This window comes from Helicoverpa armigera, chromosome 7, assembly GCF_030705265.1.
Source record: "Helicoverpa armigera isolate CAAS_96S chromosome 7, ASM3070526v1, whole genome shotgun sequence".
In the NCBI taxonomy this organism is placed as follows: domain Eukaryota; kingdom Metazoa; phylum Arthropoda; class Insecta; order Lepidoptera; family Noctuidae; genus Helicoverpa; species Helicoverpa armigera.
This window is the reverse complement of record NC_087126.1, coordinates 3,064,006-3,089,894: the sequence shown is the minus strand read 5'-3', so window position 1 is coordinate 3,089,894 and position 25,889 is coordinate 3,064,006. Positions and strand designations below refer to the sequence as shown.

At 35.0% G+C, this 25,889-nt stretch overlaps 3 protein-coding genes across 3 annotated transcripts in view; all 3 read right to left on the bottom strand.

Annotated features, from left to right (window-relative positions):
• Positions 1 to 25,889, bottom strand: part of LOC110378459 (5'-3' exonuclease PLD3) — a 570,622-nt gene that overhangs the window by 472,745 nt on the left and 71,988 nt on the right. The gene's annotated exons all lie outside the window — the stretch shown is intronic.
• Positions 11,968 to 16,638, bottom strand: LOC110378464 (histone-lysine N-trimethyltransferase SMYD5). Its single transcript, XM_064035657.1, has 7 exons — positions 16,482 to 16,638; positions 16,284 to 16,411; positions 15,562 to 15,798; positions 14,982 to 15,219; positions 13,285 to 13,462; positions 12,713 to 12,927; positions 11,968 to 12,343 (listed from the first exon to the last, which is right to left on the bottom strand). The coding sequence occupies exons 1-7, from the start codon at positions 16,518 to 16,520 to the stop codon at positions 12,224 to 12,226; spliced, it is 1,155 nt and encodes a 384-aa protein (XP_063891727.1). The 5' UTR covers positions 16,521 to 16,638; the 3' UTR covers positions 11,968 to 12,223.
• On the bottom strand, positions 17,217 to 24,262 carry LOC110378467 (organic cation transporter protein). The gene is made up of 7 exons (XM_021337738.3): positions 23,792 to 24,262; positions 22,616 to 22,823; positions 21,073 to 21,173; positions 19,351 to 19,502; positions 18,640 to 19,266; positions 18,169 to 18,350; positions 17,217 to 17,556 (listed from the first exon to the last, which is right to left on the bottom strand). Exons 1-7 carry the CDS (start codon positions 23,965 to 23,967, stop codon positions 17,347 to 17,349), a joined length of 1,656 nt encoding a protein of 551 aa, XP_021193413.2. The 5' UTR covers positions 23,968 to 24,262; the 3' UTR covers positions 17,217 to 17,346.

Here is a 25,889-nt window from a genome sequence, read left to right as displayed (position 1 = left end):
AGTTTTTTAAACTATTATTTATTTGGTTCGAAACAAACTTGAAAATACATGGAAAATTAAATTACTTAGTTTATGGCCCTATTTAAATTAAAATAGAACGCAATTTCCATAATCAGTCAATCACTACCTACATAAATTTATATGGCGCCGAAATCTATAACGAAATTAGAATATAATTTTGACGAAATAGTTATCTGACGACGTGCCTCTTATCTGTGACAAACTCTTGTCACGAAAGCTATCGTGACAATTACACTTTATTCTAATTGAAAATAAGGGACACCGCCATTATACCTGAACACTTAATTGAATTAAGGTTATTGATCTCGTAACACTTAACGAATTAACATTTCACCGTATTAAAGTTGGTACGACAGGGTCCTATGTTCAACGCCCCATAGTTATCAAATGATTCCTTTCACAGTTCTTAATCCTGGTAATTAGCTATAACAACACCATAAAGAATATTTACAAATTGCAAGGGTGAAAAGTGAACCTAATAATTAGAGTCAGATTTTACATAAGTTTTATAGCCAAATCCAAAGAAAACAGTCCTATTTTCATAATACTGAGTCCTGTTTTCTTTACGCTTACATAAAAGTTACAAAATAGAGTTACCTACAACAGTGCGAAATAAAACAATCACTCCGCCAGCCCGTGTGGAAACGCTGAATTTCCTCATAAAAATCACAATCAAAATGATGAGTTTGTGAATCTATAAATGTTTCACCGAAAATTGTTTTCCGATGTATTTTTCACTAGCAACTTTAATTTTACTCGAATCGAAAATGTTTTTATTCTCTTTTTGAAATTGTCATCAGTAATCGAACTGAAGCTACGAGTATTCGCACATTTTTGGCCTATAAACTGCATCGTATTACTGCTTCGTAATGTCACTCACAGCAAAATATGTATGTAAGTGTAGTTCCTACTTAAGAAGAAGCATGTTCTTTGTACCCAGAACAATCTCGTCAGCCACCATCCATCCTCCTCATCCTATTTGTAAGCAATAAAGAATGCAAATTGAAGAATCCAATTTGTAGTACAAAACGTTGTGTTTAAATATGCAACGGGGGCTTTGCAAAAAATTGCTGCACTGTCCTAGAGTGACGCAGGGGTCATTTTGTAGGGGTTGAAATAAAAAAAAATGGATTTATAGGGTCATTCCCGCTGTGTTAAGGATGGGTATTGATATGCAAATTATATTGGTCTTTTGGTCGGATTGAAAATGTGCTCGTATCTTTTGAACGCAGGCATGTGAGGACGTGTGGATGAAATTGTAATGGATTTACTATTTAATAACTAGCTACCTAGTAGATTGCTTCATTGAAACAAATTTTTCCTTCCTTGTTATCTAAAAAAAAATCGTACATACCAGAAAATAAACAACACACAATACGAGAGATGATCCGTTTCTCATGAAATCGATTCAAAAATAGGCATTCCAAATTCAAATTTCCACATTCGATAACAGCCATCCTATAAAATGATGGACGGGCATCAAAGCTAGAACTGTGTCGACTCGCAAATCGATCGCGATTGACACAAGGTGAATGACTTGCAAACAAACCTCCCCTTTTAAGTGAACACGTCTTTGTTTGTGACCAGATCGCCTTGAACTATATCATGCAGATTGACATGCAACCTTTGTGGTACCGAAATATTTAAATGAAGAACCTGGTAAACTTGGCCAGGTTGTTGTGTAAGAAATCAGACCTCTTACATGACAGTGTTGTTCTGTTGTTACAAGACATGAAACACGAAAGGTCAATTTATTATTTTGTTTGCATAGATATGAGACTATTGGTACAGATTGATGATACAGTTACTCCAAACTACCACCTGCACGACTAGCTGAGGTTACATAACTCGAGAGAATCCCCTGTCCAGAACAATCTACACTAGACCTAGACCGAACGAAAATAATGTAGGTCAATTTAAAAATGCACAGAAAAGGCATTTGAAAAATTCTGATATTCCCAGTGAACAACAGAATACAAGCAAAGTCACGTCCATAATCCAAGCATATCCATACAGTCAAGAAATAAGACGGCACGGTATTGAATTCCCCCGCCACCCCACATAAGGCTTTGTGCTGTATGAAAATAGGATAACGAGCATCTAGCGACCTATAACAGAGTACACAGCATCGGTACCGGACCGGAACGTATAATTAGAAATAATAACGCTATACATCTGGGAATAGGAGGAAAATACGGCCAAGTGTTTTGTTACCGATTTTAGATGGAGAGACGGAAAAACAGTGTTATTAAGACGAGAAGTTCGTTAAGATTTATCTGGTTGGGTGTTGTGGAGTGGATATCCGGGAGATTTCGCTTTGTTTTTTGGGATACAAGTTCCTGTGAGTATATTGGTATTGATCTCTTATTAATCTAGATTAATTTGTTAATAGAATAGGAGTTAATTTTATGTGTAGGCGAGAATGTGATTTTGTCACTACCGAGAGACTTTTTACAGACTTTTGTCTGTAACTATTACAATTTATCCAATCGTTGTTGTTATACATATTGAATGTCCAGGCTTTTTTCGATTACGTTTACTATATCAGATGATCAAAGTCAAAGTCAAATCGTTTATTTCACTTAGGCTTTCACAAGCACTTATGAACGTCAAAAAATATAAATAAAGTTGATTCTAGTAGATCTATGAACAGTATAGGACAACAACGGCATCTCACGCATTACATATTCAGCAATGCATGACCCGAAACATTTGACACACGACCTGGTCAAACATAGTTCCCCTCGTATATCACAAAACAAATAATAAGATCCGAGACTCGGTCCGAACATCATTCTTCAGACATACTACTGAAGTGAAAGATAAAACAAAAAGAAATAGGTTTATTGTCCCACTGAGATCGAAAATACGGAATCCTTTTAAGGCAAGGCAGTAGAAACGACACCGTTTTGTCAAAACCTTTTTCCACATTTTCCGGGCCGAGGTTGTGAAACTTTGATGCGGTCCGTGCGTTACCACTTAAACCCGGTTCTTGCATATTGTATACTAATCTCGCATTCAGGTGTTGTTTTAAAAGTCTCTTTATATGACCCCTGACTTATTTATTTGCGTTAAGATCACTTCAATGTTGGGACTACGCAATCTACAGTTCAAGATTTTGCGTTGGGGAAAATCTGTTCCAAATCAAGACTTGGGACAGATTTCTGAAGGTTTTACCTAACGCATTCCTATCATTCATTCATTAGAACTTTGCGGTTATATAGCCGAGATACCTATTTTGTATGCAGCCTCTTTGTTTCTCAATACCGATTTTATATAATCTTATTATGGTTTCGAAAGAATATTCAGCTGAACATTTCGAGGGAAACGACGGACCGATTTTTATGTATAGGACATTTCCAACATTCTGATGTCTAATCAAAATTCATGATCCACTACCCAATCTTCTATACAAATGTTATCCATTGAAGAGCCTATCAGACCGTCTTGTGCCCGACTGTAAAGATACCTACTATGTTGATCTACTTTACAAATCAGGGACTCTGGATGAGTATATATTTCACTTTCTCTTTAAAATATTCTTTAAGAAAAATTGGGTCGAATTTCAATTTACCCGAATTCATAATCACAGTACTAAGTTCTTTACTTCTTGTAATGTAATGGAATGTTTATTTCCATATACAAATAAGAGGAGCTCCTTTATTCTGAATTCTACATAAAGAAACTTTCTCCATCGATAAGGTAACCTAAGGACCCTAAGATACAAAGTGTACGCACTTATCTGATACTCAGAGCTTGAACCCTCGGCCGTTAGGACAAACAAATCACGATTAAAGGGCCAAGTTCACTTTCATCTCATTAATGTCCGTAGACGCATTTAATTAAAATTCACCCTCCGAAGGCCTGACTTTATCTTGGCAGGGTTTTTCGATCTCGTTATTAGCACATTCCGTAGCTGAGATAGCGTATTTTCGCTCTTAAGAAGCAAATTGTCGGATAAAATATTAACGTCCTTTGATTTGATAATAGTTTTTGGGGGATTGTTCTGCAGTGAATTAATTGTTTTGTGTTTGTTATGTTGAGTAATGATGACTTGTCTACTACAAAGGCTGTTTGCTGGTATGTCTCTTTGATAATATCTTAGCAAGTTTTTTCTATTTTCCGATAAGGTTTTCATTTACCTTTAATGCTTGCCCATGTTGCCCATCCGAAATCTACATTACAAAAACCACTCTCTTTCGTCCAAGGAAACCTCAATCGGAAAAACAAATATTCTAATTTATAAGACGAAGGAAGGATTGTGATTGATAGCGGCGTCCCGTCCGTTTTCTGAGTTGGTTCAGAACCTGGTATAAGACATATGGCATCGCTTAAAAATTGAGGTCGGCATATAATCCACGGTTACGTTTTCTGTGATTATGCGGGTCTAAGCAAGATTGATGACGTCGACCGACCAACGGATGGCTGAACGGACTTAACCCGCCAAATCCCGTGGATTATGAGCCATAAATAGCTATTCGTGCTTGTCCTTCGAATAGTCGCAACGCTAAGCACTTTGACCAAAATAAATAAGTCATCCTGAGAAATACTTAAACACAACAAAATACCGAGAGTAGGAATTTCCAGAAAAAGGTTACATTATGTTATATAGCTGCCTCAACCATCCCTGCTTCTTAAAATCGAGCAACGTAAAACAATTTAAACCGTAAGCTTCAAAATGTACGCACCTATCTAATTACAAAATATTTAATTGGCTTTCTATCCTTGCAGTTATCTGCGTTTGAAGTAGAGCTAATAAGGCTAATTTCCTATTCGGCGTCAGTTGTACGCGCGATACGTCACTGGCAGCGTAAGGGAGGGATTACACCAGCCGACTGTAAGCCTTACAAACGTCGTTCTAAATCGGTGTTATTTAGCAACGTGCCGCGAAGCCTCCCTAATTAAGCAGTACCCTAACTTTTCTTGACATCGCTACTGGAGCATACGTGTCGGTTCTAAGCAAACAGATTGTTTGGACAGACGAGAGGCAGAAACGCGTTTTGAAGTATTAGCAAGGATTAGTGTCTTGCTTTCTGCTTTGTTCTGCTAGGATTTTAATGTGGATTATCAAGTCATCTCTCTTGCTCATCATGAATAGATTGATTGCCAAATATTGTTTGTGCTCTGCCTTTAAAGTATTAAGCCTAGCATTTAAAATTCATTAGGTACTAAATGATCTCAAAAGTTTGAACTTCATTCATTCGTTTTCTCAATGTCATCAAAGCCAACTACTTTACTATAAATACCTAAGTACCTCCATATAAACAATTTATTATTTAAGAAATAAACACTTAAGTCGCACATTTTTCATTTCACAAAGTACGTTTTTTCTTCAGAACTAAATGCTGTATCTTCTTAAGAGGCCACTTCAATAGAGATGCGACTTGTTTATAACTTTTTACATTCATGCAGTCTCTTATTTATCCTTTTCTCTTTGTCAAAGACGTCTGGGATCTCCTTTACGCCTTCGGGGACACAGTTTTTAATATCTTAATGTTTTTTATGTAAAAGAAAACGATTTCGATCTATTTAGCATAAAAATAAATCTAAACGTTCTCCATATTGAATTCACCTTTCGCCAAAAGAAAATTCATCGACACAATCACGTAAAAAATGGAACAATTGATACGTGACTGGCCAAATAGTTTCAATTGTATGCCTTGCTAAATTTTTAGTATAGGGACCGCTGCTCGTTGATACAAAAACCTACATGAGGGGCTCTTGCCCCGAGGGCGCGCTTAACCCATTTTCATTTGGTTCGTGTTTTTATTCCCTCAAAGCGATGCGGGGTCTTTGCGGGCCCGCTGTGGTTTTCAATTTACTAGCTTCAAACTCGGTGAAGTTTCTTCAACTTAGGTAGGTTTGCTACAATTACTGCAGCGGTTTTTGTTTGTTTAATTAGTTTTGGCGAAATTGTCGGATGTTAGGATTTCCTTCAAATACCACACAGTATGTTTCCTTCCTCGAGTGTTTCCTCATAACGAATAAGGTATGGGTAATCTAAGTTATGTTACTGTTTACAAAGTTATCCTTATAGGGTAGGTATGTTCGTAACGGTCATATTTGAGGACTTACTCCTCATATTTGAGGTCATATTTGAGGAGTAAGGGCTTAAAACCTAAAATAAATACCTTTTTTTTAAAGAAAATAATAACGTTGCCAACATTGTGTTATCCAAATATACCTTTGTGTGATATACACAAATAAGTTTTACTTCAACTACCAATAATTCTACAAACCACGTGTAACCAAAGAAGATAATCAAGAGGTTGCAATCTCTAGAGGTATAATACCTACCTACATCTACCGTTTGTGGCGCAAATGACATGTCCGAACACAGCAATACCAACAAGAACACTAACGCAAATTGGTATACCTAATCTCCATCGAATGTCTATTATCCGTTGTAAACAAAAGCCGTAGACTAGGTTCAGGGATTCAATAGCTCCGACCAATCGATGCAGTGTTTGAAGAGCTCTTGTGTGAATACTGAATGGGCCTTTACATTGCGAAAATTGATTCAGTAATAATTGTATTACAAAAACAAATGCCAATCTCAATGGTATCTGATTGGTCTCTTGAGTTGGTGAAGTAAATAATGGTTTAATATTTTGAAAATATTTACTTTCTCTTTTTAAAAAGCCACAAAGCAAATTCCTTTTTTAAGGTTTTGAAAAGTAATGAAAACATCCTAGGTACTGACAATAATGTTCGTTCATTCGCCATTTTTAGCGATCATTTTTTCAACACACAACACGTCTGAATCACCCACCTAATGAAGATAGAACAAAGCTGAGCATTTTATCTAAAGCTAGGAAAGACATTTCGTAATAAAATGTTTCTAAAAATCTAATTAATTAAACAACGGCAACCCAGGATTCCAATTAGGCAGGTCAAAAGAGGACAACCCACAAAATACAATACCAAGCACAAAATTACTAAACCGCATTATCACCAAATTTTTCATTACTCAAAGCAATTCCACGAAGGGACGCTCGAGTAACTCAATAACAGACGACAAAAGGCATTTGGGTATAAAATTCGCCAATTATACTCAACCCACTCGCGAAAACACCAATATTCCGAACGGATCACAATTAAATACCCTCCCGACCAATTCTTCAAAGTAAAGGGATGATTTTAATTTAAATCTAGCCCTCCTCTAAACCGTTCCATATCTGGCCATCGTTATTAGTAGGTACATTCTAGTGAAGCGATGTCCTCCCAACGACCGCTTTCAGAACCACATTAACGATTTGTCCTTTTTGCAGTACGTATAATCGCATTCAGTTCTGTGAGGGCAAAGGGACTGACGTAAATCAAAGAGTGGGGACCGTGCACAGTTGCCCTGGTTACAGGAATTTCGCTCGGCCGATTAACAGCGGCTGTCCTGTTATAAATTGAATCAAACGGAACGCTGGCTTCGAAATTTAAAGGAACTAGTAAGCAGAAGGATATCTATTGTTAGTGAATCCCTTAATAGGGACGTGCGTAATAATTTGAGATGAAAGTAGGATACGCAACATTGAACTTTAATTCTTTATACCTGACTGACTTTCTACTATTTTTAACGAGAATTTTGCTTAGCTACGATCTGTGTTTGAAGGCATTTTGAAGGTCTTAGGTACTAAGTACATACTTAGGTAGTATTTATTTATATTGCGCAACCTATAGGTAGATCCTACCGATATTAAAACATCCCTCAAATACATTCTGCACAACAAATATTTCTTCGTGCGTTAGGTACAAGGTCTTCGCGAACTCTTGAATAAACTACAGAATTAAGTAAGTACGGAAGATGAAAGTAATGAACACAATAACTCTTGAGAAAAAAATCCCCTAAACATATTCTAAGCACAAGGAAAACTCAAATTCTTTATACGTTGCCATATTCATGATAACAAAGGACGCATCACGTTCCACCCTCCGAGTGGAGTGCCGACACCTCCACCTACACGCTAAACAACACCAGAGGTCAGAATTCGACAGACAAATAGAATTGGGAAAACAAACAATTCGCTCGGGAAACATTCTAAAGCACTTTAACGTTATTATCTCAAGACATCAAGTCACATTAAATTCTTTATTCATTTTATTTTTGCGGGGTCACGGGCTCACGGCCGGAATTCCTGCAATGTCTTTGATCTAAGTCAGACGAGAAAAAAAAACATGAACGAAAATGCACTTCAACTGTCTTCATAAAGGGGGGAAAATATAATTTATTCACGAGATAATTTTCTCCTCCCTTTTAAGGATAGACGTCGTTTGAAGTAGGGTGGGCACGAATGAATGTTTGCACTGAGCCCGGCTTAGGCTGCACTATGCTCTCTTGGGAAGACTTTGTCTTGTATTCAACGCTATTTTTTTATGTATCGCCATTTTAATATTCAACATCGTAAAACAGTGGTGGTGTTCCGGCCTTTTCGCGTAATAGCGCAGGGTCAACGGTTCCCCTCCGATTTGTTGTATTTAGTAGTTAAATTTTATTCGAACGATATTATCTGCCCATTCCAATGCAACGCTGCGTAAATATTATTCAATTTCCTAAGCTAAAGAAAGGAAATTATTCGTGCTTTTTATTGTCGATTTCAAAAATTCCTGCGATAGGTATACCTACTCACCCTTAAAATATTCTTAGAAAATCTGAGGAAACGTTCAAATCACAGACAGAGACTTTCAACATCGAAAACGTGCGTATTTATCTTCTTACTGCACAAATATAAATGAGCGTCTAAATTAAATCCAATTACAAATCCATTGTAAACAAAGGATCATTCAGTCTGTTTCCAAAGCCACAACAGACGTCCTGTTTGCCTCTCAATAATAATTAACTGTAGCACTCACTCCATTGAAGTGACCTCATTGAGGACTCAAGATTATTAAAGTCTGCCTCAAACATTTAATTAATCAAGATTTACGAATAAAATGTTTATTAATACCACTGTAATTAATTTAGATACACCATACTGTGTTATTTAGAGGCATATATTTAGGCAAATTAAACTCCTAACATTGTGGGTTTTGGTGGTAAATTGATATTGTAACTTCGCCTACGCTTAGTGTAGGTGTTTGATATTAAAGTTCTTGAGTGTGTTCGTAATGTTACGCTGGTACGTTCTGAAAGCTAGCTGCCGACTGCAACTTCCGACCGCACATGCACGAGCAAAATTTCGTAAGTTGAAAAAGGCTTTTCTTAAAAAAAAAAGATTGTGGCCCAGTTGATTTTATAAGTAAGTAGCTAAGTAGGTATAACTTTCTGATTTGAAATTTTCGATAATATTATTATAGTCGGAATTAAAATAAGGGTAGGGTTAGAATTATTAAAAACCTGTTCCATATTTATATAGTCAAATAGTCTATTTAGAAAACAAAAGCTGGATAACATTCTCCATATAAAAGCAACATTTATAGACATAATAATATTCCGTAATACATGAAAATAGTTTGCTAGCGGTTTAAATATTTTTTCGTTTATATTGCTATATTTCAGCTGAAAAACCACTCTGCTCATAACAGTTTTACAAACAAATAACAACCCTATCGACCTATGTGTTGTTATTAACTTAGGTATGAAATATGGAATAAAATCATAATCTTCTGAAAACAGATGACAAGCGCTTTTAACTTGAAATGTTTTTTTCCTGATTGAACAAAGAACGTTCTGTATTCGAAATGTGATTTGTTTTTTTTTTCTACTTCTCCATTGTTTAACGTTTTGATAGGTACATTTTTATAGACAGTTACATTTTCAGTGATAACTGTCCGAAGTGCTTGCCATCTCAACTCAGCTTAATAATTAATATTTAAATCTATGTCAGAACAATCTACTCTAAATAATATCTTTTTGGCACAAAACAGTACCCTGATATTAAAACAACTATATTCTTAGACCAATATACGATAACACATATATATGTATATTATTGCAATAATTGCTAAGAGTTAGAACGGTAGCTAAACAGTGCAGCAAAAATCACTATCCAACTAGCTTTATATACTTTAATAATAGCATCTGAAAAATTAAACAAAAAAGATCTATGTATTTTACAATATCTGTCTGGATCTTTGCTTAAATAAGTAGAAAACTGACAAACATCTACCATAGATTTTCAATGTATCTCTGTAATAAATGAAATGCAACAACATATATTTACACTCTAGCGATCTCTTATTCTAGAAAGATCTCTTTTGAAACCAATCTACTTATTTTATAGACTGCTAACATTTCCATACTACATTTGGTATTCGATACTACTATACATACATATAATATACGCCTAACAAAATTGTGCATCGTTGCTATAATTTGACACGAGAATACAATACATCGAAACTACGTCACAATATTAATTTTATTTACGTTTTAGGCCGTCACTTAGAAGCCACATTGCGTTTCATAATTCGATTGCTTATACCACGCCACGAATTTGGACCATTATTATACAGTACCGTCAGTGCAACAATAAACAAAAAGCAACAACTAGAGATGTAGAAAGTGGTAGTTCTAGTCCTGAGGCGCTTCTAACCTCTGTGGTTTATACATTATTTTGAAGTCGCTAGTAGCTAACTTCGAAGAAGTAATGCGACTCGACAAGTACTACTTATTTATTTATTTTTCGTTGTTGTTGTTGAGAACTGCGATTAATTTATACAGTTTAGGTTTATAACTTCAATATTGTTTTGGCAGAGAACCCTTCTCATTTCTCTTCTTCTCACGACCGCGAGATTTCAGTTTAAAAAATACTTATTGTAAATATTTGTTAGCTGCACTGACGGCATTTTAACATTCCAGCTACCTAGCTTACACGATCACTAGCCACGCTTATTAATCAAATTGCCGAACATTTAATTTTAAACTATATGCTAACGACACAAAGATCAATATCAATTAACTGCCGTAAATAGACATCACAATAAACGCCGTACATCTATATATCTACAGAATGCTGCAGATATTTTTCATTTTACTTATTTCATAAGGTCCAATACATAGTTTATTATATAATAATATAATATTAAGACCTTTGAATAGTTTTATACCTTTTGTATACTTCATTAGAGCCGTTGAGTATATTTAGTTTTTTTCTTTCATACTATTTAAATACTATAACTCGTAATGATGAAAATACCACCAAGATGTATAAATGAAAATATAAAAAGTAAGTAACTTGTTAATTTGGACTGTAAATTGTTAATATGAAATGTATGTAAATAAGTATTTTACATAAAAAGTCGAAACGTAAGCTAATGTAGTCTTATATTAAAAAATATAAGTATAGTAAAGAGTATGTACTAAATTGTGCTAGAACAAAATCTATTTGTCTAACTTCAATCTACAGATCACAAATTGGAAGTATTACTTAATTAGATCGTATATTTCACTATTAATAAGAATATTTTAGTAGTATCTAAACACTGAATATAATTATGTACTTAATTTGTAACATTTCATTAATTTTGACTTACATCTTGCTAAAGAGATAAGCATAGGAGCATCTATTGTTGGTATAATTGTAGCTATTGAATATAATGAAGAACTATGTGAAACCAATTTTCTGAAATAGAAACATAACATCTTATCCTACTACTTCATAATGTATGCTTAAATTAATAAATAGCCGTCTTACTATATGCATTGTTTGAAAAAACCAGCAATTATTAAAAAAACAACACTTTCTTTGCAAACAGTCTGTCCCTTTCCAAAGTGCTTGCATCATAACCCCAGCAAGCAGGTTGGAACTTCAGCCATCCGTCTATATCTTTATGTGTATATTATTGCAGATAGGAAAAAAAACATAACTTCCTTCACATAGTCTCGCACTTTCTATAGTGCTTGCATCATAACCCGAGCAAGCAGAAGGCGAGGAGGTTGAAACATCAGCTATACGTTATATCTTTACAACTTTAACAGTAGTGTAATAAATCAGAATAAGAAGAAAAACCCATACTTATAATTAAAAGAAGAAACACTATACACAACACTTTTTTCGCACATAGTCTGGCACTTTCCATAGTGCTAGCATCATAACCCGAGCAGGCAGAAAGCGAGCAGGTTGGAACATCAGTTGTCCATCTATAACTTCATCCCTTATGAAAAATGAGCACTTATAATAGAAAAAAAAAACTCTTTGTATATAGTCTGGCACTTTCTATAGTGCTTGCATCATAACCCGAGCAAGCAGAAAGCGAGCAGGTTGGAACATCAGTCGTCCGCGTCAATATCTTCGTCACTCATGTCCTCCTCGCTGGTGCAGTCGGGCTCGGAAGACTCGGCCGTGCAGCGCTCGCACCAGCATACAAAGAGGTAATTTTGGGCTAGTTCCTGGAAAAAGAAAAACATGAATGTATTATTTTAATTTAGATTTTCGTCATCGATTGAGATATTGTTTCACATATGGGAGACTGAAGGTATTAAACAATAAAACTGGGACTACTATTAAAACTGTAAAAGTATTCTAAATTGAAAGACAGAGAACTATAAAGAACTTATAAATTCTTTACCTTTTCAATTATTCGAATTATTCGCATAAAGCAGTCTATGTATCATTTATGTACATGTATAAGCTATAATGCTGCTAGGTTTAATTAAAATCCATCCTATAGTTTTATCGTCAAAGAGAAACACACATCCATAATACAAACTTTCGCATTCATAGTATTAGTCAGATTCTTATAAGGACATTAAACCAACCTTCTGCCTCGAATGCCTTGACCTCTGCAGAGTGCATTCATCGAGATAACTGATACAGATCTCATCGCCCGGCATTATAGGCTTCAACGCCTTCAGCTGCACCCTATGGTTGCCGTAAGGGAATGTTGATTCGGCGTTGGGTGCACAGCTGTGGTTGCAGGAACTTTGCAACTGGAATAGGCCCGAGCCTTCCGTGTTTAGGAATGAACCGGATTCTGGAATTAAAATATAGTTTTATTAGAATTTTTCGAAAAGCATTTGACATTGCGAAAAGGCTTGTCGACGCTTCGCGTGACTGAAGGGTTGGCTTATTCTTTGGACAAGGACTTATGTTTTTATGTAGGTATATAGTATTATATTTTTTTACAAAATAAGTAGTTTAAGGTTGTAAATGTGTAAAAGCAGTTGGATCTTCTTAATCTATATCTTATTTTGATAGTTATAACGATAAAACTAATCTCTTCAAATTGCCAAAAAAACTAATGTAAATGGACATAAGTATGTATACCTTCACTTCTTTCATAATCCTAAACAAAAACAACACTGACATTAAATAACATAACACTACATACCTTCTTCCACATACTGATAAAGTTTATCAATGAACAGGTCCAGCTGTTGTCTTTCATCATCAGACATGGTGAGTTCCAGCACAGAGTTCACCCACATAGCCAGCGGACTGGTACCAATGCCTTGTCCATTTGTACCAACTAATGCCATTAGAGTGCAAAATCCTTCTGGTGTTAGGAACTGTAAAGAAATTGTGTATTGTAATTTTAGTTGATTAAATAAAAGAAAAACTGGTTTTACCTAGTTTGTGTTTTTGTTCTGTGTATTTTTTTACATTTGTGTGTATAACTCATCTTTTTTGGTCATGGTTCAATAGTGTAAAGTACGACGTCAAAATTGTGTTCACACCGATTATCGTGAATAGTTCAAACATTCAAATGAACAAATTATATTTGCCCTGGCTTTGCAAAACTAGTTCGTAATTACGACATTTCAAATAATGGTCTATTTATAGACAGGCATGTGACGGCATAATATTGTATTTAAAAATACTGTGCACACAGCCAGATATGAGTGTTTGCCTTTCTTAGCTAAGCAAATATTTATTTAAATAAAACTTTATTCCATAATTTTCCAACTAAAAATTGTCCTTGTTATCATAGCTGCAGAAAACTTTCCTATGCAAAGAGCTTTGTGTGAGTTGATAGCTTTTACAGTAGAATCCGTTTATTATGACTCCGCTTATATTGACCAACCGCTTATTGTGACGTTACACTTGAAGTTTGGTTTTCAAATAAAATTCTATAAAATCATCCTCCGAGCCTTTTTCCCAAACTATGTTGGGGTCGGCTTCCAGTCTAACCGGATTCAGCTGAGTACCAGTTTCTCTAACAAAAATCTAAATAAAATTCTATAAAAGAGTCTGATATAATGACTTTGCTTATAGTGGCATGTCGCTTATTGTGACGAATTTTCGTCCATCCTACTTTGAACAAAATTCGGGAGTCATGCAATAACTTGTTTTAATTCAGAGAAAATGTACAAACATGTGTGTACTTATTGCATATTATTTCTATTTTATCTCTCTTATATGTTTTTGTCTAGTTAAATAAATATGTACATACTGACAAAATGAGGAGATATGTTTTATTTTCTACGAAATGCTTTGTATGATGTCTGCTTAGTATGACGTTTTGTAAAGTCCCTTCGATATCATTATAAACGGATTCAACTGTACTGTGCACACAGACAGATATGAGTGTTTGCCATTCTTAGGTTAGCAAATATTTATTTAAATAAAACTTTATTCCATAATTTTCCAACTAAAAATTGTCCTGTGATCATAGCTGTAGAAAACTTTCTTAGACAAAAAGCATTGTGTAAGTTGATGGCTTTTACAATAAAAAAAAGCCGGCCAAGTGCGAGACGGACTCGGGCACGAAGGGTTCCGTACCATTGTTTATAAAATGAGCAATTAATTTCGTTTGTTGTTTGGGAGCCCCCCAAAATATTTATTCTATTCTAGTTTTCAGTATTTGTTATAGCAGCAACAGAAATACCTACATCATCTGTGAAAATTTCAACTCTCTAACTATCACAGTTCATGAGATACAGCCTGGTGACAGACAGACGGACTGACGAATGGACGGACAGAGAGAAGCAAAAATAATAGGGTCCCGTTTTACCCTTTGGGTAAAAACTTACCCTTAGGGTTATGGAACCCTAAAAAACCACAACTTTTACAATGATTATACCTCACCTCTTGCACTTCATCACCGCTAACAACATGAGAGGTCATCTCCCTCAACGTATTCATCTGATGCGTAAACTGTTCACCCAATAACTTGTGTACCAACTCTGCATCCTCATTCTCTGTGCGGTGACAGAACTGTTTCACTTTGGCAACCGCTGCGGCGGGGTCGGAACTCTGTTGGATGTACGCTAGTATTCTTACGAGTAGCATTATACTTGTTGTTTCTGGAGGATAGTGCATTTGTCTGGAAACACAGAAGATCAAATAGAGTGGTAAGAAAATAAATAGTGTGGATTGTGTTGGCGAACATGGATTGGTTGTTATTACAAATAATTTATATTTAGTTGTTTACTATTATTTATTAGCAGATAGGTAGTTGAATGAACTGTTAGATACTTGTATCCATTTTTTCTCTGCTAGTTTGATAAATATAGAGAAGTAAAAGTTCTTCATTTAAGAAGAACAAGTTTTAATATACATTCATTTATTAAATAGTCCTGTTTATTTTTTGGACAGAGATAATAAATTTCAACATGCTTTTCCTTTAGTTTATTCCATGTATTATAATATAAAGATTGGAACTTACTTCCAAGTCTCCAAAAGCACAACAATCGGATGTTGAGCATCACTGGAGTCATGACAGAGTAACCTGTGATACGTAACATAGGCCCTTTGACGGCACTCTTCTGAACAATAGAGGGCGCCACATTGATCACAGTTGGTTATACTCTCAATGTTTATCTCGAATGTGTTGGAATGTGGAAGAATAATGTCTGGCTTGCATGATAGACGCCTTACGTTCTGCTCTGGAGTTTCTAGTGGCCTGAAATGGAGTAATTTTGTTATGTGAGTAACTGATTTAACCATGTATGCATTTATAAAATTACAAAATTACAGTAGGCGTTTTTCTTGCACTCTTTTGTTATGGAACATATTTGTGTAGTGTTTTTAACATCTCTTAAATTTTCTAATTTATGCCTATGTAGGTATTGATCATTGATTATTATTTGTATGACTATTACATTATTATGTTATTGGTTTCTGGCTGTCTAGGATAAATCAATGAATTAAACCAATTTATTTTATGAACTAACATTACAAAACCTAAATTTATCTGTAGGATTATATACCATTTCAAAGAACCATTAATTTAAAAGTGTTGCTTAAAATTGCATTTTTATTCAAGTTGAATGTTTAGTAGCCTCAATAAATTTTTCAGTTTCCAGACATAGCTACGTAAAGTATTACTGGTTGAATAGTCAAGTCAGTCTGAATTAAAAATAAAAAGTGGTAAGAACAAAAACATACCTCATGCAATAGTCGCAGGCTAAATATCTGTAGGCCGCATTCCAAGCAAACTGACACGAAACTAACGGGTCCTCTTCCAAAATCACATCACCCTGGTCATATTTCTTAGTAGCGTACAACCCTTTGCCCTGAAAATAAAATGTTTCATTAAAAAAAACACTTTCAATTTACGAGATGTATTGACAAACAATTCCTTACCTTTTTGCTGTTCGACGTTCGAATTTCAAATCCTTCCATGTTTTCAATATCACGCTACTATTATTACACTTGAATGGTTGATATTTCAGTGATAAATTAAAGAAATTGCATAAATCCACAATTTAAAAACAGCGCAAGTTTTTAGGTTATGTAGCTGTCACACTTCAATCAAATACTTCATTTCCGTTCCTGTATTGCAATATTGAAAAATATTTGCGTTGCGTTCAAAATTAGAAGTCGAAAACATTTTGAAGTTCGGTTTTGGACGATAAAATTTTTACCTCGATTTTATGGTTTTTATGTCATCATACTCATCATATATCAGCTTTTGCTCCAATCATTGGGCAATCCGTTTCCATCTACTGCCCATCACGATTCGACATTATTATTGAATCGTAATAAAGTTCGAAATACCTCAACTTAGTTGCGGATCTACCGCGGAGTGGGCACTGTAGTTAGTAGTCCACCCTAATTTACTTGTGACGTCCCAGTTATTTTTCCTTTTTATGTACCTAAATATGCACTCCGTAGTCCCTTATGAACTCCCCCTATGTACACCCTTATGTTCTAACATCCTTAAAAAGTATATAACTCTCTCATATAAGTACTTTTTTGTGAACTCCCTTATAAACTTGCAGGTAATCAATTCGTGCAGTTTTACGATTTTTCACGTCATCGTATTTTTTGTAGGTACCATAATCTAGTCATGTTCTTTGGTAAATAAAACTCATTAAGTTGGTATACAACATTTAACTTTATTATCGATCGCTATAAATAGATTTTAATACTAGATCACATCGAAGCTGTAGTAACTTATTCAAAATCAGCCAATACTGGTAACGTAAGTAATAATTTACATTTATTTTTATAGTTTTGTGGACACTGTCGTAGGGTTTGTAGGCGTTTCGACGCATTGTTCTTCTTTAAATTGCGAAGCTTTTTTGTGAGCATCAATTTGTGCGATAGTGTCAAACATTGGTAATGATTTGGTTTCAGGAGTAAATGTTAGCAGCAGAGCCGATATTATTGCAGTGGCTGAGAACAGGATCGATGGCAACGCTGCTATTTCGCTTATCTGTAAACAAACAACAGAAGTTAGAATTTTTTTCCCTTCTTTTTGCATATTTTAATCATACCTATTTTATCCTTATTTTCTTTTCGACATCATTCAATCGACATTCTTGTTGACTTATGAGTCACTATCTCACAAGAATGTCGATTTGAATATTAATTCGTTTTAAAATCAACAACACCCATTTATTGAATCGTCTACGATCACATGATAATTATTATCATATTCAAACGTACCAGTTTTGCGTACAAACTAAGATCCGAGAATTCCCAATAGGTACCTTTACATAATAATAAGTCAGGAATGTGCAAAACCGGTCTTTATTTTTTTTTACTAATTAAACTGCTGTACCTAATGGCTCGTTATAAAAATATCTTAACAGGCACTTTGACATTAAAAAATAAGGCAAAAAATGGAAGGATTAAGGCGTCTATGCACTGTGCATTGCATCTTGGCCTTCTGCTTTGCATGACCTTTAGTACCGGTCTGATTTCCGTAGTTTTTGAGTAGTTCATAAGTTGGAGGATGGATCTAGAGTGGATTTTGGTTTCTACAAGGACGGCGTAGGTACCTTGGGATAGGTGAAAAAAAAATATTTCCAGGAAATTGTCTTACCAGCAATGGCGTTAATGGCGCCAACATGCTTCCAATCCTGGCAGTTGTGTTGCCCCAACCAAGCAAGGTTCCTCTGACACTAGTGGGAAACAACTCCAAACTGTACGTGTAAATACCAGTGAAACAGATGACTACGCCGAGTTTTCCAACCAAGAATAGAACCACTTTCAACCAGGATAGGGCTGAAAAAGATTTCAAAGCATTAAACCATGATACCTAGTAGGTATCTGTCAATATGAACATTGAACTAAAGCTTCATTGATATCGGTCATTTACCTCACCTCTTAGGAAGGTATGGGACTAACCATTTACGAAGTAGGTATCTATTTATTGATGTGGCCTAAAAAACCACTTTCATCAAGAAAAAGCTGCGACACTGCATATTATATGAGATGGGATAAACTATGTGACATTCCGAGATTTCTACTTTCTATCAGATGTTACAATGGTCGATAGGTATTCGATACTCACATTCCGGGCAGTAGTTCTGAGATATGAGAAAAGTGGCAGACAGGAAATATCCGCATTGCAATGTTATTCTTCTTCCGTACTTGTTAAATGTATAGTATGCAATCACTTCTCCTGGGAATGAAGTAAATGCAGCAAGGATGAAGTTAGTATATTTATTCCCTGGTAGCAGCACGCAGTGGACCAGTGATCCATAATAAAGGAAGCTAGACGTGAAGAAACAGAATGACGTCACAGATAGCCGAGTCATTATCTCTTTCGATCCTATAATGACTTTCATGTTCTCCCTTTCTTTCTGTTCTACGACATCGAACATAATTCGTAATTGATCGTCATTTGCATCTTCTATTTCTTTCTCACCAATGTCCAATTTATTCATTTTTGCTATGGCATTCAAAGTTTTCTTTGCTCCATCCATTTTTCCACGAAGTAATTGCCATCTTGTACTCTCTTTCAGAACAAATATGTACAGAATAAATAGCACCATGGGTGCGTAGACCACTAATATCAACCATTTCCAGTATTGAAAGCCCATTGCTAAGAAAGCAAAAATAATTTCACCGACGTACACCGCATATGAGAAGATGATACCTGTCAGTACTCGTTTTGAACTTCCTCCTACTTCTATCACTGAAAAACAAAGTTAATCATTAGCAAATGTGATAAGCTTCCTTCTATAATATTTAATAAGTGTTTATAGGGAAAATTACTAACTCAAAACTACCCCAACAGTGTAAAGACCGGATCCCAATACTGACTCAAGGAACTCTATTGCCAGATACGGGTAGTAGCTTGTGACGAATATCTTGAACACCCCAATACACGCACCGACAGCACATACAATCACGGTGGGCTTTCTTCCAATTCTGAAACATAAAACAATTTACCTATTAACCCCGCGGCGATACCTAAAGGTCCTCAGCTAACCTAGGATCCTCGGGATAAACATGCTTTCGCTATGTAATAAAAACAGCAAGTTTAGAAGTCAGCTTTGAATAGTCCGAGTAAATTGTCCGTCTATGTCGTCTAAAAAAATAAGCTCGTGAGTCATTTGTTTGTCTCGTTACAGTGTTTGTTTAATTAATACAAGATTACACCCATAATGCTGCCCCCTAATGTAAAAGTTCAAAACTGGTTGTTGGTATATTGATAAGACGAAGGTCGACAAGTGTGGTCCAATACTGTTAAAACAACATCGACATGTTTTTCTAGGAAGACTAGTTTTAAGCAAAAAATGTAGTTGAGTCGGTTGTAGCGAGACATACCTATTTTCTATACTTATCCAGCCACAAAAAAATAGAAGAGCCTACATCACTGATTAATAAAGAAAAAAAATAATCATAATATTTTAAGACGGTTTCTAGAAGGGTAGGTAGGTATGTTAGGTTATTGCCCGTTTATTTTGTTTTCTGTTGGCATAACTGCTGTAAACTTAGCCTTGTGGGCACTTAGCCATACAAACCACTAGCTTCTGAGCATAGGTCCATAAAAGGGGTATCCAGGAGGTAGGGACACCCCTTTATATTACTTAAAGCCACATTAAACCTATAGCTCTCAATCAATCAAGTCCAAATTCCTGGCTACGTTCCGATTAATGGAAAATTCTCATATTTTAATTAAAAAATTAAAACGAACGGAGGAATGGACAAAATTATCAGGGATCTAACCCATTACGATATAGCGAATCAAATGCATCAAAGGAACCGCGCCACTAGAACAATTGGGCATCAAGGGCAGAATTCAAACTTAGCAAATTAGGTGCGTGTTTGAGTTCATGTGACTTTTGTGGAAAAACATTGCGAAATAGTTAGTAGGCCGTGAACCAATGATAGACAATAGGCCTATTGCTATACATTTGTATATTTCCTACTAGTTACTACGTGTACTATATTTCCCGGACTTCCTTAATTTTCTTTCTGGCAATTTTTATTTCGGAATAATTATCCAAACCACAAAAAATATAAAAATCTTTCGCTAAATGGCAATTCGTCAATAAATTAGCCTGAGTGTGGAATTAAATAATAATTCTAGAAATTCTCCCAGAGCATTCATGTCATTTATTGGAATTTATTAAACAGGTATTATTATATAGGTAGTTGGTATTACCTACAATTTTCTAATAGAATTATTAGGATACAGGTGGCGAACTCTTGAGCAGATAATTTCATTTCCAAAACCGGTAAGTACGGCAGCAGTTGTCATTTCTTTAACGATACCAGTATTTCACGTGACTTGTGTTAGAATGTGGTTTTAGAAATACTAGATAGAATAAGAGTTTTTTTTCGCCTAGAGAGGAGTACGTGATGTAAAACCCCGCCCAATACCTACTACGCTGACTGAGAAAGTGGAGAAATTAATGGATCATAATTTTCAAGTGTGATCTTCGAAAAGGGGAAAATAGGGTAAAAATGGTCATAGTTATGGGCGTTTTCTTACTTGTCAGCTATCCATCCTGTGAACATCATTGAAAATATCATCCCCGCATTGTGAATACCGCCCACTAAATTAATTTTCCACGGCTGGCATGCCAAATTGAGCTGAAACAAAAACAAGAAGTTGGCAAAACATGCAATATCAACAACTTTGCGATACATTTAGATACTAAGTGCTAATTCAGTTACCTTCTGTAATGTAATCAATATAAATAATAATGACGTAATAAATGTAGGATTTCCGTGAAAACCTAAATCAAGATCCGGCTAAAATACCTAGGCATATTAATTGTTATTTAGACCCTGACGAAAATTATAAGTGACCCCTTGATAATGTTTAACGTTTTTGCGATAATTTACTTTGCTATGGTATGCAAATAATAGAATCCACGGAAATAGTGCCTCCTGTCCCTTCCAGATAAAAACTTTCAATTTAGGTGTTTGAACTAGATAATATAAGGTTTTCTATCAAGGCTATGTTGACAAGGCGCGCGGGTGAATCCCCGATGAGAAGTTATTTTAAAATGTATTTAGATAAGTAATTAAACAAAAGTTTTAATTTTATTTGCATGGTATTATTTGATAGTCTTTATCAATATCATTATGATTATTATTGCAGTTCTAAAAATATGAACTTAAGGTTATGCAATTACTGCGTTAAACCTCGACAAACAAAAAGCTAGCTTTTTATAGCCGCTGTTCTTATACGTTTAATTAATTTATGACTTTACATAATGAGTCTAATAAAGTGCCTACGTAGAAAAGTAGATACTGTTTATCTAAAAATGCAAGGAGCTTCTTGCGAATTACTTGGTAATAAATGAGACTTACATTCCGCTATTTAAATAAGGTGAGTAACCTAGTAATGTAGGTTCACCTTTCTCTATCGCTAAGGTGCAAGAAAATCTTTAGGTAGATGCAAAGATAAAAAAAATCTTTCTAGGAAGAAACCCAGGCCGAAACACGTGCACCGTTCAGGTGACATTGGACCACTTTCACATCGTAGAGTAGGTACTTATAGATACATGGAATTTTTCTAATACCTACTTACAGATGATCCCTATGAAGTACGAAATAGAATTGCATCAACCTTTACGATTTTTTATAGAAAATCTTTAGGGTGTATCGAGCATTTCTTCTGGAAGAAAATTTTATGAATGATATGTATGTGCTATAAAAAATGCAAAAGCTTTATGTTTGGACTATAAAAATCAATATAAGTAATTTATCATGAATGTTTACACACGTTTTGAAAGCTTGAATGGCGCCGTTAGGCGCCTCTAGAGTGTGAATTAATTGATCGCCACTCGTGTTGTTATTGACGTAGCTTTTCGTAAACACTATCTAAAGGATTTAATTTTACGATCTATAGTTAATAAATGATAATTCCATGTGGACATTATATGCGTTTAGATGAGATGAAATTGGATATAAGATATTTTTTCCTATTTTCTCCTCAACATAAATAAGTAGAAAAACCTCATACGAGAGCTTTTTTCAACGAGTATTGTTGATTTAAAAATTTTTCATTAAAAAATTATACGCACCTCAGCAACAATAGAATTGTTATTTTCGTAGACCCAATGCTGGCACTGCTCTATGACTCCGCTAAACGAAGCATTGGTGCAAGTTTGGTTCGACATCAAATGCTCATCATTCAGTATTGGTTTGTAGCATTTGGTGTCAACGTCTTCAGGCCACCAGGAAGGTGTCTTCATATCCTGATTCTGACTTTCACACTCTGGCATTCGACATCTGTGCAGATCGTGAAAGCATTAAAATTAATTTATCGCAAGTAGTTAGTAATGAAGACGAAATTGAAGCTATTTATTGTGACAATGAGCTCAATTGATGCACACAGAGACACATTCATCTCTAACGGACTTGGCAGTAAACTCAAGAGCAATGACTTCAAGTACCTAGTTGCAAAAACCTTTACATTACATTTTTATTCATATAAAACTTTAGATTATGTTTAATTGTATAAACACTAATTAAATTGTGATGAATATTATAATAAAATTATTATTTTTAAATACTTTTGAATTTTCAAAAAAAAAAACATTTGGAAATATAAAATGGAGTCCCACTGACATCGGGAAAAATAATTAGGTAAAGCTGACGGCGGTCAGGGTTAAATAGGGAGAAGCCTCCTGCCGATCCATATTTGTTATCAGACTTAGGTAGCAGTCGTGATTTATTTACTAAAACTTATTAGGTATATGATAGACATAATATCCTGACAATTGATTACCGGAAATCACAAAAGGCTTTAAAAATTAACATTGATCCGCAAATCCCTATTCTACTCTTTTTTTTCGAACCTACAAAAGATGTCGAGTTTCGAGCTTTGATAACTCGTAGTCATTGCTCCCGGTTATACAACTCAATTAACTGGAACATTAATCATAATTAGAATCGTTCTTCTGTTTTTTGTAGATCTGAGATGAAACTTTTCGTAACAAGTAATTTCCTACTAAACTTATAGTACCTACTTAATTAAAATGTTTAAAGGGTTAAGGCATCGTGTGAATGAATTTTTACAAGGATTAAGTTCTAGTTATTAAATATATATTATTTGATATTAAATGATATTTATACACACAGATGGAAAATTATGCAAATAATAGAAATAAGCGTGCTAGATTTAAATTTTTTAAAAATCGGTGGTTTTATTTTTCAAATATTATTTAATACCTAATAATCATTTTTAAAAATCTTACCTGTAATTAATATTTTCAGCAACAAAAACATAATTTACGTGTGTCATAGAAATCATAAAAAGAGTTAAACAAATCAACAAAAATTGTATCGTTTGAAATTTTCCAAATTTTTCGAATTTCACAAAAAGATCACTTTTTTCTTTTTCACCGATCGCATCAACATTTGTCGCGGTCATATTTAAATTTAATTTTAAAAAATATAGGTATTATTTATAAAAATCTCCGAATGTTGGGACCGATACTCCGATATGAAACGCGGAGATCGTACTAATACGAAATCGTTGAAACAAATACAACTGCTCACTATACAGTTATGCTTAAATAAATATTTATGAAGAAGGCTCCGTCATTAGGACGAATTAAAAACGAAACCGGTCAAGTGCGAATTTTGTCTAGCGCAGACATAATTCAGTAGGAATAAATGTTTGCGCGTATGACGAATCGTGGTCGTGCAGATGCCGCGACGACTATGTCTAATTGTTTTGTTGTTTGCGGGTCTTTTATCCCGTAGTATTGTCATGTCACTGTGGGGTATGTGAGTGAGGGAGGGAGGGGTGGAAATTACCCCCCCACCGCCTACGTCTCCAAATCAAGGACATGGCGCACCCATATCCTGAGTCTAACCGTAGGACAACCGCCTGCAGACAGTAGGTAAATATTTTTTTATAGAACGGACCTAAGTCCTTTAGTTGGTAACCCCTACATTGGTTAACAAATAACTAACCGACATTTAACTTCTCTTTCTATTCTGAAAATTGCAAAACCTAAGAACTTGATCTAGAGTTTATTGACCACATTTAGAAAATAGATACCACCTTTATTCTTTCCTATCGGTTGTTTAAATACAATGTTACAACTTATTACGTAAATTGTCGAAATGGAGATAGTTCGGGTAATTTTAAGTTTTGCGATAGAAAATCCGTTTAATTTTCATTCGGTATTTTTATACTTTTTCCTCGGTTAGTGGGAGATAACAAGTTTTTGGTTTTTACTAAATACCGCTAGGAAACTAAATAGAATTTTCCAAAATAAGTTAAGCACTTTATTTAGATAAATTGGTCCACATTACCTATATAGGTAGATAGATACTGCATTTAAAACTACAAGGACAAAATCAAGATTCCTCTCTATTTCTGGGTCCTAATTTTAAATAGTGACGAATCCTTATCGCCATTAAACTAACTCACAATACAAAGTAGTTTTTGCATAGCTCTGCATTTAAAATGTCACCGTTGTATAGAATAAGTTATTCTGAGAACTGCGCAGGAGTGCCATGCGAAAATCACGTCCAGAAGCAGTCGATCTATGCATAAATTAATAGAAAATAGTCATTCGAATAAATAGTTCAGTAACCCCAATAAAACCTCATATAATATTACGTAATTTTAGACTACATGGTGGCCTCTGAATTTATAATTAACTTGTTCTAACAAATTAAATAAATAACCGGCCAGATTTTTATTTACAACAGACATTTTTCTATTAGGTATAAGGTAACCAAAATCTGCACATGAAATACGAAACGGCACGTGTAGAGAAAATAGTTTAGCCTAGAATTAAATTTCCTTACTTTACTATACCTAGGAGAAAACGCTTGCAGACTTGAAGTGAAGAAAGGGGCAGGGTGGTAGGAGACTTTAATCTATCCACATCTACCAACACCCATACCCATGTCCTCGTTCTGAGATTGTACCGTGTCCATACATTTTAGGACTTTCCCCCCATGTTAGGAATTTGGCATTTATCCAAATACATTTTTATATGGGCATAAAAGATGGCTCGTAAGATAATATCTACTAAATTCGCTACTGGGAATGTCCGTCAATTAACATTACTAAACGTTTTTGTCAATATTGATCATGGGCTAGGCGACAACAAATGTTATGTTGTCGCCTAGCCCATGTATGTTATGTTTGTGGTTCAGCCAACGCTCTAACGAACCACAAACATAGGTACTTTTTATTTCTTTCAACAGGAAAAACTTTCCAGTCGAGGACTTCAAAGTATAAACCTTATCGTGTTTATTCAGTAGATATGCATAAAGCTGGGCTGCGGGTTGTTCGAAAGAGGTACCGCGGCCCTAGCACATAAGGCCTAC

Bases quoted from the DNA above. Each gene is read 5' to 3' on its own strand.
- LOC110378464 (XM_064035657.1), bottom strand. From the start codon at position 16,520: ATGGAAGGATTTGAAATTCGAACGTCGAACAGCAAAAAG. The intron at 15,220-15,561 runs GTAAGTTCCAAT...CTGTGTTTCCAG, and splicing joins GTGCTTTTGGAGACTTGGAA to ACAAATGCACTATCCTCCAG. The intron at 12,344-12,712 runs GTTGGTTTAATG...TTCTTTTTCCAG, and splicing joins CAAGGCATTCGAGGCAGAAG to GAACTAGCCCAAAATTACCT.
- LOC110378467 (XM_021337738.3), bottom strand. From the start codon at position 23,967: ATGACCGCGACAAATGTTGATGCGATCGGTGAAAAAGAAAAAAGTGAT. The intron at 21,174-22,615 runs GTGCGTATAATT...TTTTTGTTTCAG, and splicing joins ACAATTCTATTGTTGCTGAG to CTCAATTTGGCATGCCAGCC. The intron at 19,503-21,072 runs GTAAGAAAACGC...TTTATGTTTCAG, and splicing joins ACAGGATGGATAGCTGACAA to AATTGGAAGAAAGCCCACCG.